This window comes from Protopterus annectens, chromosome 13.part0 (assembly GCF_019279795.1).
Source record: "Protopterus annectens isolate FY-2018-M chromosome 13.part0, PAN1.0, whole genome shotgun sequence".
Taxonomy (NCBI): Eukaryota; Metazoa; Chordata; order Ceratodontiformes; family Protopteridae; genus Protopterus; species Protopterus annectens.
The window spans coordinates 784,538,866-784,552,860 of NC_056747.1; the positions used below are offsets into that span (position 1 = coordinate 784,538,866).

The 13,995-nt window shown below is 45.5% G+C and overlaps 1 protein-coding gene across 2 annotated transcripts in view; it reads left to right on the top strand.

Annotated features, from left to right (window-relative positions):
• LOC122787663 (DNA topoisomerase 2-alpha-like) overlaps positions 1–13,995 on the top strand; it is a 1,447,528-nt gene that overhangs the window by 1,311,255 nt on the left and 122,278 nt on the right. For both annotated transcript variants that reach the window (XM_044054499.1, XM_044054498.1), the window contains exon 32: positions 1,010–1,071. In XM_044054499.1, coding sequence (XP_043910434.1) covers positions 1,010–1,071 — 62 coding nt within the window. The remainder of the gene's footprint in view (positions 1–1,009; positions 1,072–13,995) is intronic.

Sequence of the window (13,995 nt, forward strand, 5' to 3'; positions counted from 1 at the left end):
ACCCTGCTGCCATCCTGTCTGCATCACACCACCATGGATCCACTTGGCTCCTTAGAAGTACAAGACCCATGCTATTCCCAAAAAAAAAAAAATGAAGTGACTTCATTAGAGATGCTATTGAAATGTGAATACTCTTGAGCATCTTTGTACTGGGGGCTGCACACAATTGCTGTTCCGAACTCTGAGCCCTGTACCATGGAGATGAGGGAAATGCTCATTTTATCATTGTAACAGTCTCTGCTCTGATGTGAGCTGTTAATCAAGATGTCGACACGCACAGATGGAGTTTTTGTCAAGCAGGTGTACTTGATTAGTGCTTGACATGCAGTGCAAAAGGCTGAGGTTTGTTCTGCCACAGGCATTCAGAACCTAGAGGATTTTTTCAGAATTGCCTCAAGCTGAGTTTATAAGCATCTCAGCAATTCCCCAGTGTAGTGATATTTTGTTCTGTTGGTCCCAACTGTATTTTTCTGTATGGAGTTTGCATGTCTGCCTAAATGGGCTTGTGGTATCTTTCCACCTTCCAAAAACACACCAATGAATAAACAGGTTATACTTCAAATTTCTAATAGGTGGGTTCATCTTGTGATGGTTGTACTCCATATGTGTGCTGCTGATCTGGATCAGCTTTGGCTCAACTGTGGCCCTGAAGAGGATTGAGGATGAATTGTCAGGAAAAAAAATCTCATTGTACTGCAATTATTCATCCAGGGCAATGTATGCAATTCTTTCTAAAGAGAATGTTAGCTCATACTCCACATAATTCCTGCTTTAATAGCCAGCCACTGTTGATTGGCACCAGGGAAAGAGGAATGCCCATATTTTTTGCACAAACATGTGCTCTGAACATCTTTGCATGAACACACCTTTACTTAGGGTTACATATAGTTACATTTTTATGTAGTTTTCTGAACATTATTGCTGTAGGACTTGAATTGTATTGCTGAACTTTTCAGACCTTTAAAACTTGAGTTATGGAGATATCCCTGATTCTTCTTTGAATGTTTAGGAAGAAGAAGACTGTAAACAAGAAAACCCCAAAGTTGGAATCAGACTCACAAGAACTATCCAGTAAGTTATATTTTGTAGTACAAACTTTATCAAGAATTTTTCAGTTTGTGCAGTAGTTTTCAGTATTAAAATCATTGCTGTAACAAATCCCACGGGAATTAGCTACAAGCAGATGTCTGTTCTGTCATATCTTTTGTAGGTCAGTAGTTGAGAAGATGAGGATATTTTTGGGACAGTTCTATTTTTTAGCACATGAAGCATACTTTTTTTCTAGAACTGTGTAGTAGACTACATTACGTACCAGAAAGTGGACTTTCTATTTGAATGTTGCATCATGGTTATAGTGCTGTTTTGACTTTTTTTTAATTGGAGTTTGTGGCCCTTAGCCCAGTTAAAGAAATCACTCTGTGTCTGTTGGCCTAGACTGAAATCTACCAACCCACCTTCTTTACAAAGTCTATCCATCTTCCAACTTGAGTCTTCAGTTATATCTCGTACATTTGAAACAGTCCCCAGCCTTTAGAACACAATCTTTTCCATCTCAGTGGTCAGATTTGGAGCCGTTTTGTCATTGCAAAACCCACTTAGTCCTTGACAGCAATGCCTTGGTCAGTGCACACTTTTGACCTGAAAATAAGAGGCATTACAGCAGGATCTAATCCAAATGTTCAGATGTTAATGGACATTACCATAATTTGTATCAAATTTTGGGTCTATATTTCTTCGACAGCTTAGGCTGTCGAATGCTTAATGATTGCCTAAGCTTCGAAGTTTCAAAATCGTGAATGGCCATATTAGCAAATTCTTTCCTCTCAAAAGAATTTGCTTTGGCCATTATTGGGGATTTGCCCTTCCCCAACATAGAGCGATCTCGGAGTTGGTATATTTAGGGGGGTGGGGGGTGAAGCCACCCACTATATTTAGGTTGAAAAGTTAATTTTATTTCTGGGCGGCCTAGCAAATTCTTTCCCAAGGAAACCGCTTATATGGCTATTCACAATTAGGTGTCTATCATTAAGTATTCGACAACCTAAGCTATCGAAGTAATATAGTCCCAAATTTTCTATCCCTGCTTCGTTCAGGCAGTGTGCAAATGGGCAATGATGTGATGTTTCAGCAAGTGTGGGAATTGCACCCTCTTTGCAGATTGGAAATTAAAGCTTCCTGCATCTCCAAGCAGTGTACATAGTCATCAAATCACTACAGACCATGTGAGCAGGTATTTGACAAACTGTAGCAGTGGAAATCTGATGTTTTTTCAGACTGCAGTACAATAATGGTGCGACTCCAAAGACATACCTGTTGACCTCCCAAAATAGTAATTTACCAACTAACATCTGTTCTGGATTCCTCTGAAAGTGGTTCTAGGCAGTGAGCTCAGTTTGCCTTCCCTAACATCCCATTCTTCCCAAAAGTGCATATAAAAGCAACACATCTAAGAAATACTCTTCCGGCTAAGGCAGCTATGGTTTTTTCCAGCTGATAAGTTCTAAAGGTGCTTTCCATCCCATTGCATATTTCTATGTAAATAAGTAGGTGGGTATTGGAGTCCTCTGTGTGACTAAATGGCAAGGCTCAGTACAGAAATTATTTCAAGTTTGGTTTGATGCACTGATCTTTTCTTGCTTGTAATGCATGCTGTAGGAAACTGCCCGGATGTCTCATCTCATTGTATTTTTCCTTTGTTGACCAGGATAGTCCATCTGGCTGTGAGGGCCTGGATAAACTCCACATATTGCCACAACTTCACTCTCAACGTTTTGCAAATTACACACAAAAATGTAATTGTATGAATAGTCTGGTCTACATCATTAAGCAGATGGGGCCAGCATCTGCCTTGGCCAAGTTGTAAAAGGGTTTGGCATTAGGAACTCATTGCCTCCCTGCAGACATCAACATTTGAGCTTTTCCTTAAATGCATCCTACATTTTGGGATGGTCCAGAAAGCAGTCTCTCTTTAGTGTGTAAAATGTCTCTCCGATATATTGCATTGTTTATATTGGAGCCCGATTACTAAGTTGCTTTGATTTTTTTCGTGATGGTCTTGGCAAGAATGTCCTTGGGGGGGTCCTAGGCATAGTCGACCGGTGGGGTGCTCCACAGACCTGTTTGCCTCCCCCCCCCCCAAGAACAAGCAACTGCAGAACTTCTCAAAAATCCACTCCCCTCTAGCATGGAGAGTGGATGCTTTCACCATCTCTTGTAGGGGAAGTTCCTTTATGCCTGCCCCCCATTCCCACAGTTTCAGAAAGTCCTCCTGAAAAAGGACAAAAAAATCTTGTTAATGGCTCCCTACTGGCCAAGGCAGCACTGGTTCCCCCTACTTCATAAACTAGCCAAGGACAATCACTTCGTTACCCCACAAGGTGGACCTGCTGACAGAAGACAAAGGAACTCTCCTACACCCATACTTACAGATGTTGTCTCTGACTCTGTGGGTGATAAACTTTTGATCCCTTTCAAACACCACTACTCAGAGGATGTACTTTCATTCCTAAGGGAGGTATGGAAACCTACCAACCGAAAGTCTTACCTGGCTAAATGGGAAAGATTTGCCAAATGGTGTCTGCACAAGGGAAGGGACCCTTGCTCTGCAGAGGTTCCCCTGGTTCTAAACTACCTGTGCCAATTGATAAGTGGACTTTCTTTTGTAAAAGTTTACCTCTTCCATTTCGGCCTGCCTGCCCCTGGAACCCCCTTGCTGGCCAGGTTTGATGTAAAGCTCTTCCTTAAAGGGGTCTTGCACATGAGACCACCTAGGAAACCTATATCCCTGCCCTGGGACCTTAACTACGTCTTGGAGAAATTAACCCAACATCTCTGAACTGGCTGGGGGCTCTTCCTTACAAGCCCACCAAGCTTCACTTGCAAGCCCTGGGATGCAGTGAGAAGATGACGGGGATACCTACATCCCTTGTTATATCTCCCGGTCAGAGTCCCTGATCAGTTTTGCTCTTCCTTCCCCAGAGTAGACGGGGCCCCGGACCCAACCAATTGCTTTGGAGTCCTTGGGGGGAGGGCTATAGACCTGTGTTTTTGAACCAGTCTCTGCCCCTTGGTGCTTCGTCCCTCAATAGCTCGGGGCTGGTATTATCCAGGGGTCTTGAGGCACTGTCATGCTCTGTTCCCTCTTAGGTGGTCCCTGCATGACAGGAGTGGGGCATTGTCCAAAGTTGCCTCCCCTGCTATCTGGGAACCTTCCCAGCCCGTGAGAGCTGACCTTTCCTCATCCTGCTCCTAATCAGCCCTCTCAAAATAGCCTCCAGGTTGGAGTTACCTCACTGAGGGTTCCCCACTTTTCCGAGTCCTCTACTGAGCCCCCCTCTTGGAGCAGGTGCCTCAAGGGAGATCATGAAAGAGGAGGCACCTAGACTCCCCTATGGAGTCTCTCACTGACGATACAGACTTCGAAAGGAGATAAGTCTCCACTCAAGGATGTTTCCTTTGCGGACATCTTAGAGATCCTCAAATTGAAGGATGGATGATTTTCCCTTCCCCTGTACAATGAGGACTGCGTGTTCCTGAAGGTGTTCGGGATGGGACCATCTACTTCCTGGTCTCCACCCCCATGCTTAACTGGTAGATATCGCTAGCAGGGCATGGAAGGAGCTGGCTAGTGTGGCGCCAGTACCAAAACGCACCAGGTTTTCTAAGCCCTCCCACTGACAGTTTTGGTCAAAGGGTGCCGGTCGATGTTGTGGTAGCTGCTACCATTGAAAACGAGCTGGAGCAGTGTCTCCATCCACCCAACTGAGAATCTCGGGTGATGGACATGTAAAGCAGATTTTTGCCTCAGCTGCCTTTGGTGTATGGGCGATTAATTGGCATATTTCACCTTCCCCCAGAGGGATTTGGTTAAGGAACTTGCCTGCCGAGGACTTGAGCAAAGTGTCTCCTAAGCCATCTACTTTTGCATCCCTGTGTAATACCTTGAGGCTGATTTCCAGTGCTGCAGAAGGTGCCTCAAGTGTCTGGTATGGGCATTGCTGTTTTCACCTGGCTGTGCCTCTGCGGGTTTGCAGAGTCCTTTACCATTGCCCCTTTTGCATCAGTTCTGGTCCATCAGTCAGACAGTGAGCAGGAAGGGAGGACCTTGTTTGTGGGGAAATAAGTTTTCTACCCCTCAGCGGTTCTTTACTAAAACACAAGGGACCAGGAAATAAGGTTCCAGAAGTCACTGTCTTTCAAGCACTCAGAATTAACCCTCTTTTAGTTGTCTGGAGAGGGTTCAATGGCAGACCCCAGGGGCAGAGGGGGTCTGCAAAATCAGGGATCCATGGAACCCTTCTCTAAGAAGACCTTCCAGCTCTCCTGATGCGCTGCCCAACTGTCCTGCCCTGGAGGCAGTTAGGGGTAGTTTGTCACTGCACCCTTTGGTCTGGACAAACATTACAAGAGATCGCTGTGTGCTAAACATTATTTCCAGGGGATAATTCATTCCCTTTTCAATACGGCCACTCCAGGAGACATCTCTGCTTTTGCATAGGGGCCAATCATTACCAGTTCAGGACCCTGCTGTTTGGTCTCACCACAGCTCCCTAGGTGCCCACCAAGTGCATGGCAGTGGTGACAGCTTACCTGAGACTGCAGGGATTACAGGTGTTTGCCTTGACAATCTGTTCCTTACAGCTCCCACCAAACATCGACTGGTCACAGCCACTCAATACATGTTTTGCATGTTCGACCATGAATCTACCCAAATCAAATCAGATTCCTTCCCAAAACTTTGACATTCAACTGGACACTGTCCGATGCGGCGTTGCTACTCAGACATGTTAATCTAATCAGATCTCGTGTTCAGTGCCTCCTAGATATTTCTCATCCTCTGGTCCGCTTCATTTTCAGGGCCTTAGGTTCTATGGTAGCAGCAGTCTATCTGGTGCCATTATGTAGGTTCTGGGTGAGGGTTCTGCAGTGGAGTCTAACTTCAGTCTGCCTCACTCCAGTGTGCAGGCAACTCTTGGTGGATTCAGGCTCTTTATCTCCTAATGGGCAGACCCTTTTCTTGTCCACCCCCAGTGCCGCAGTGACCATGGGTGCTTCCCTGTTGGGGGGGGGGGGGGCATTACCATGGAAAGACTGTCCAAGGTACATGGTCCCCTGCAAAAAACAAGCTGCACTTGAATTGTACTGGAGATGAGAGCAGTTCTCATGTTGCAAGTCTTTCAGGACTGCCTCCCTCTGGGTACCATTGCAGTACACATGGACAATATAGCGGTTCTGTGGTACATCAACAAAGGGGCACCCATTCTTATCTGCTGTATCGTGAAGCCATGTGTGTCTTGGAGTGGGCGATGTCCCTGGGTGTTTTCTCCTTGCAACGCATTCTCGGGAAGTCCAATGTGCTAGTAGAGAGACTCTGCAGGGCCATCCTGAGTCCTCACGAGTGGTCCCCAAATCCTTCAATGGCAAGAGATTTTGCTTCACTGGGGTAATCAGAGCTGCAATCTGTTTGCTTCCCTTCAATCATAAATGCAGGCAGTTTTTCGCACTGGTCCCCCCCACCCCACCCCAGTCGGAATTACCCAGGAATACACTAGTTCACGATTGGTCTACTTTATGCCTACCCTCCTATAGCTCTCATTCGTAGTGTGCTGCAGAAAGTTCGATGTCTCAAGGCCACCTTGATCCTAATCTCTTTTGGCATCAGTAGGTGTGGATGTCCTATTTATATGCTGCTGTATTCATTACATCAGGGCATTTCTCTGTTGAACTCTTAATGTCTGGCCATTGTACGAAACTACTATGCTACTGCTACAGTGCGCGTGACATCCCCGAGCCTCTCTTGGCTGTCTGTCCTAAACAGCCATCTGGTATAAAGCAGACATCAACATGCACCTTCACAGAACTTTTCTGCCACCTGTGTGATTGGCAGCTCATCTACATCTCCCTTCAGATAAGCACCCCTTAAGGGTTTTCTATTTTACTTGCTACTGCTTTGGGTTGCATGTCTGGTAGGATGGGCAAGTGCAGGTGTGGAAGCCAAATTTCCACATAAGGATTCTCAGGAAATCTGCCTATTCTGCAAACACTACCATACCAGTTGTAGTATTTGTCAGGCCTTTGTGCCCAAAACCCTCAGAAGCAGTCTTGCAGCTCTAAAATTATACCTTGAAAATCAGAAACTCAAACGTCTAGTTTCTAGAATGGACCCAATGTCGGGAATACTCTGAGCCCCTAGTCAAGAAGGCTAAAAAGAGTAGTCCTGAACAGACTGCTGCACCCTCCACTCCAGCTGTTGCTGTCGAGGCTAGTGAAGGCCCGGAGTCCTCTGAGCTTCCTTCAGCATGAGGCCTGGAGGAAATCAGTCCTTTGCCCGAGGTCACGTCCTGGAGGGAATCTCAGGCGTCCGAATCGGTCGCTGAGGAGGAACCTAGGCTCATAATATCATAAATCACAAAAAATCCTGATACCCTCAGTATCAGGTGTTCCTAGGATGTCTGATTCTGACATTGGAAATTATGGCTTGCCTCCCACCAGAGAAGGTTGATGCACATCTATCTTTGAGGAGATTATCCCTCTCAAAACCATCTCATCCAGAGCTTTCCTCAGAATCCTAGGTTCCCCTGGCAAAGCTACACATGAAGTTCCAGTGGTACCTGATAACTATCTGGAAATGTCTTCATCCTCTAGAGTTCATGATCCCCCGTGCTTCTGTACCTCACCAGGGAACTGAAGTGGTGGATGTCCTAGATCCAGTCAAATCCAGGCCTGTCCCTATAGCCAGCGCTCAAAACCTCTTCACAGATGCTTCAGACCCAGGCTGGGGTGCAACCCTATTGAGACATTTGGACCCCCACTCAAAAATCACATCAATATCAAGGAGATGAGACCCTTGATACTAGCTTTGGAAATTTTCAAGGGTCAGCTTCTACCAGGCACCCTGAGGTAGTATGCATACAATACCCCTGTACTGTGGTACATAAACAAGGGGGAGGGCAAGGTCTTGCCTCCTGTGCAGACTACCACTGCAGGCTTGGGAAATAGCCCTGTAGAAGCGCATCCTGTTCCAGGCTGTATATATCCCCTCCGCAGACAATGTGATGGTAGATCTTTAAGCAGGACCATGATCCTGTCTCAAGAATGGATGCTGAACAGGGAAGTGTTTCTGGACTAGGTCCATCGATGGAATCTTCTGAATGTGGATCTCTTCACCTCCCCCATGAGCAGAGGGCTCCCATCCTTCTGCTCTTGGACACCACACCCAGAGGCTTGTAAGGTGGACGCTCCCTCAGTTCCTTGGAAGGGGATGTATGCATATGCGCACACACACACAAACACACACGTGTCCTGAAAATTCAAGGGAACAGCCTCAAATCTTGCTGGTGACTCCCTACTGGCCAAGGCAGCATTGGTTCCCCCTATTTCACCTAGCCAAGGGCAATCACCACAACCCCCCCCCCGAGAGTGGACCTGCTCACACAGGACGAGGGAACAGTCTTACACCCTCAACTGTCCACACTGAATCTCGCTTTGTGGGTGATGGGGCCCTGATTTCCTTCAGACACCTATATACAGAGGACGTAATCCAGGTTCTGCAGGAGGCCAGAAAACAAGCTACTAGAAAATCTTGCCTTTCAAAGTGGAATAGATTTTCCTTATGGTGTCAGAAAAAGTTTACAACCACTGACTGCAGAGCCCCCATGGTGTTGTCCTACCTGTGTGACACTCCAAAAAGCAGCAAAGTAAAAAAAAAAATAAATAAAATAACTGTACCAAACAGAACTAAAATAAAATGCTGTATCTGTAGGATCATAGACAATTGTTTTTGTTGAAAAACAACTTCAGTTAGCACTTTCGTCTCCTTTAACTCAGAGACTTCAGACTGAAATTAACCAATAATTGCACACATTAAATACCCTAATTAAATACATCACAAGAAACCTCATCTAATCCAAACCTAAAATGCCTCGTCACATGATAAAATGCATCTAAAATTTATCACAATAAAAAATCAGTGTTTCAACCCTTTTCTTTTCAAATACATAAATTTCTATTATTTCAATAGAAGAATCTGAGCATAAATATGCTATTGCCAGCGGTGATGAAAAAAAATGCCATGAGCACACATAAAGAAAAGAAATGCAAAGTTAATTTTAAATGCTTAGTGTTTAAAGCATTAAAAATACCAACAACATTAATGTATAAGAGTTAGGATGGCTGGAATACTGCTGGCAAGTTAAGCTACCTGGTCCTCCGTTCACATGTTCACTAGACACTACAAACTGGATTGGTCTCTAGAGCCAGAGCAGGATTTGCCAGCCTTCATGGGTTTGTGGAAAGTGCTTGTGGTCCACCACCCTTTCCTTGGAACAGGATCTTTTGAACTCTCCCTGATGTCCTGAATACAGCAGCATATGAACAAAAGGATATGTTGTGGTAAGTTCTTGCACAATACTCTTAGATGCATTAATCTTCTATATGCTGCTGTATAATTTCCCACCCAGCCTTCCCCCTCATACTTGCCTGATTCCTGGAGTACCCATTCCGTAGTCGCTGTTTCCAGCTGCGTTCAGTTCTGAGGAGATTTGTCCTGACGTCTTTATACCAGACGTCAGTTTACGACACATCAGAGGTGTGGGACATCACACGCACCTTGGCGATAGCATTAAACTTTTGTATAAAGGCTGGATGTTCAAGAGTTCACCGGAGGGAAAACCCCTTGATGTCATGAATACAGCAGCATATAGAAGAGAAGGACATCTAAAGTTATGCTAAGTTCTTGTATAACAATTCCCTCCTGTGGTCTCTGGTTTCTTACCCTTCCCATCTTCTAATCCCAAACTTTCAGACTCTTCTGACCGTGTGGTTTGTCAACTTCCTGTAATTCTAAACTACCCCAGACTTTCATTGCTAGTCAGACATATTATAGCCCCTCAGGCTTCCACTTGAAACATCTGTGGTAGTAAATGGAAAAGGTTCTGTATTTGGGCCAAACAGTGGAATCCGGATCCTTTTTTGGCTCCCATTCCAGATCTTGTCTTCTCTTTCAGGAGTGAGATAGTTTCTCCACTATTAAGCTGCAGTTGGTGGCCATTTCTAATTTCCATGTTTGCAAGGAACCTACTTTTTCTTGACTTTGTAAGGCCTTTTTGAGAGGTGTTTTCCTGCTTGGGTCTCCTGCCAAAGATCCTTCTCCTTGGGACCTTTTTCTTTGTGCTACAAATCTTACACAGTCCCTTCAAGCCTGCTGTAACTTTTGATATGAAGTTCCTATCATGGAAGACCAGACCATCCTTCTGGTAGCTATAACGGCAAGAAAGAAGAGTTTGAGTTTGCTTTCCTTTAAGCATCCATATATGATTTTTCATAAAGGCAGTGGCTCTATGGACCAGCCCCTCCATGCCAAAGTTGGCCACCGAGGCGAATCTGAATCAATCCATTCAGTTGCCAGTTTTCTTCAATTTCTACAATAAAGGTGAATATTTACTGGACACACTATGTACATAGACTACTTCGATTCTGCTTGGACAGGGAAAGATCTTTTGCAAATCTGACCAGCTGTTTATAGCCTTTCTGCTAACGGGGGTGGGTGGTGTCTACGATTACTGTATCTCACTGGATTTCAAAATGTATTTCTTTGTTTTATTTTTCTAAAGGTTTCATTACCATAGGTAGGTACTAGGCTATCTGCCCTAGGGCATTTATAAGCCTAGCCAGCATGTTGGCTTTCGCCTCCCTTTTAGACTAGATTCCTGAGCCTCTGTCCAGCAGGGCCATAGAAGTGATCCCAGGAGTAAATTTATGATTTCCCATCCACTAAAGATCTCTGTTGAAGAGGGTCAGTGAGGGACTCTGCCTAACATGGACTGGGTTTCTGTTCCAGAGCGAGGGAAGCCTTTGGGATCTGAATCTGTCCCTCCAGCATGTCCTGTTTTATTGTTGTGCTAAGGTTTAAATCCCTGGAGCATGTAGCTCTAATGGATTTAGTTTTCTTGAGGTGGAGCATGTTCAGTTCCAGGTTAGACATGGCCTTGAACGTCGGGCAGAGATTGCCTCTGAGTAGGCGGTAAGCAACTGAGTAGAGCTGGAGCTTCTTTAGTTGAGCTGCATAGGGCATAGTTTTGAGGCCCATGATCCTCTTGGTGAGGTATTTTTGAGGTCTCTCCAGCTGTTGCAGGTGTCTGGTAAGGTACATCTCAAATGGGGCATTGTACTCAATTATGGGCCTGATGAGCGATGAGTAGAGGGGCACAATGACCTCTCTTGATCTAGATTTGAACCCTCTTGTGATTAGGTGAGCTATATAGGTTTTTCTAACCACTTTGGCGATTTGTTTATCAAAGGAGAGGTTGCTATCTACTTGGGTCCCCAAATCCCTTATTACTACTTCGGTACTTAGTGGATTACTTCCTATGTTGTAGTTTGTGGGCACTTTGTTTTTTTCCAAAGGGGATGACTATGCACTTTTTGGCATTTAGCTTGAGGCCATGGTTCTGACACCAGGTGTCAGTCTCCGTAAGGCCCTTCTGGAGGATGCCTGTGTCAGCTGGAGAGTCTATGGCTCCCAGTTTGCAGTCATCTGCGAACTTGGTAAGCCACAGTCCTCCCGTGTTTGCCTGTACCTCTGAGAAGTATATGCTGAACAAGAGGGGGTCCCAGGACTGAGCCCTGTGGGACGCCACTTGTAACTGGTTTAGAGTCTGACATGGCACCCGCTATTCTGACCATGTGAGTTCTATCCCTGAGCCAGTTTGCAACCCATCTTGACATATGGGTTAATATTTAAGCTGGTAAGCTTATTTATGATGCCAGAGTGGGGTATTGTCAAAGGCCTTTGCGAGGTCCAGGTAGGCTGTGTGGACTACCTTTCCCTCATGTATGGGTTTGGTAACTGTTTCGAAGAGGTCAACTAGGTTTAAGAGGCAAGATCTGCCCTTAAAGCCAAACTGGGTAGGGTCCAGTGTTTGGAGGTTCCCAATGTCTGTTTGAGATCTATGATGATGTGCTCCATAGATTTGCAGACCAGGCTAGTCAGGCTTATAGGGCGATAGTTCCCTGGATCCGTTGTGGCGCCACCTTTGTGGAGCGGGATCACTGTTGCTGTATGCCATTCTTTGGGTACATAAGCTGTGGTAAGGCTGAGTTGGAACAGTGAATTTATGTGAGGGTTTAGTTCATTTTGCAGCTAGTGTAAGACGCAGCCCGGGATACCATCTGGTCCCATTGATGCTGTGTTTCTTACTTTGGAGAGAGCTGCTTTCGCCTGTGTCTGTGATGTCTGTGGGATTGCATTCTTCTAGGATAGACACTGGCTCTTTAGGGGGGAAGGGGGGGTAAAGTTTGCACTGAACCTGTCTGCCAGGATGTTGGCAGTTTCAGTGGGTTCAGTGCATTTTGTGCCATTTTGCACCAGCTCAGAGCATATCTGAGAGTTGCCACTCAGATGCTTGACGTAGCTAAAGAACGCCTTATGATTATCTGTAGAGTCTTTGGTGATTTTTCTTTCAAAGCTAGCCTTTGATGATTTTGAGGGATCGAGGCTTCTTGTTAGTATTGATAGGGATGCCTTCCCTTTTTGGGATTTTGTCTTTACATGTAATAGTTTCCTCCTTCTGTTGTATAGCTTATTTATGGCTGGGGTCCACCAGACTGGTCTCCTGTTTTTGGAGGTGTGAGTCTGTTTTACTTGGGATGTCGCGATCCATGCATTCCTGTAGGTGCTCAAAGTGCAATTGTAAAGGATTCTGCGGTTTGGGTAGCATTTTCCATTTGCCCGGGGGCTTTGAAGCTTTCCACCTCGGTCTTGTGTGAAGTTTGCTTTTGAGAAATTTTTCAGTGGTTTCCTTGGTTGGGGGTGGGGTTGGGATGTGGATGTCCATTGTGATTAGTTTATGGTCTGATTTTACCAACGAGGGGTTTGCCTCTGGTGTGGAACATTTAACACCCATGTTGGTGATGACAAAGTCCAGTATGTTGTCCCCTCTTGTGGGAGTGGTGACCAGTTGTTCCATGGCATTTGAGTTTATAAACTCCAGGAACTGTTGGGCAAAAGAGTTGGGACTTGAGTAGTTTTCCTAGTCTGTTTGGGTAGTTGAAATCTCTCAATAACATGGTGTTTGAGACCTTCATATTTTCCAATGTTCTCAGGAGTGCCGAGTGGGGGTCCTGAGACAGCGTGGGTGATCTGTAGCAGGCTACAAACTGAAAAGCAGTTTTACCTACTGTTAGTTGCACATGGATGTTTTCCTCTGCCTCGTGCAGTGCCACTAACCTGGAGGTGTGGGTATCCTTGATGAATATGGATACTCCCCCCACCTTAAGTATTTCGGTCCGAGTTCTGGGGCCAAAAAGAATGGTATGAGTTGAATCCTGGTAGTGCTGAGGTGCTCTCGGAGACTTGAACCAAGTTTCTGTTACTGCACAGATATCTGTTTTCTCCATACTGAGGAGTGCCTCAAGTGCGTGCATCTTGAGGTTTAGACTTCTGGCGTTGAGTAGCATTACCCTTACTTTCCTGTTTCTGGTATTGTCTATGGAGGTGGGTTTGTCTTTTGGGCCTTGCCTAAAAATGGCACTATGGGGGTGGCAAGAGGCTTAGTCAGTATTCGAAAGTCTAAGGGTGACAGGTGCAAGCTGCCCCTGGAGAAGCATCATGGCTTGTCGAGCATGTCATCCCCGGCTGACACACTGGATCCCCTTAGAATGACACCAATAGCTTAGCCAATTGTTAAAATTGATCATTTTGCTTTTATACTGTGGCATCATTCTTGGTGAGGTAAAGATGCTACTCGGGGTCTTACCGGCCTGGGCTACATTATCAGAGAGCTCCTCTGTCTCTCCATGTAGTCCAGGGAGGGATGTCTCGGGTCATTCACACCAACATGGACAATGACAGTCATATTTGTACCTGCTGTGGAGTGACCTGAGTGCTTGCGTTATGTGGCGGATCCTGGCACCTGACAGGCAGCTTACAGTGACTTTCTCTGTGTTCATTCTGGTGAGTGGGGGACGTCAGTGTGCCTGACAATAGTCTCCAATTAC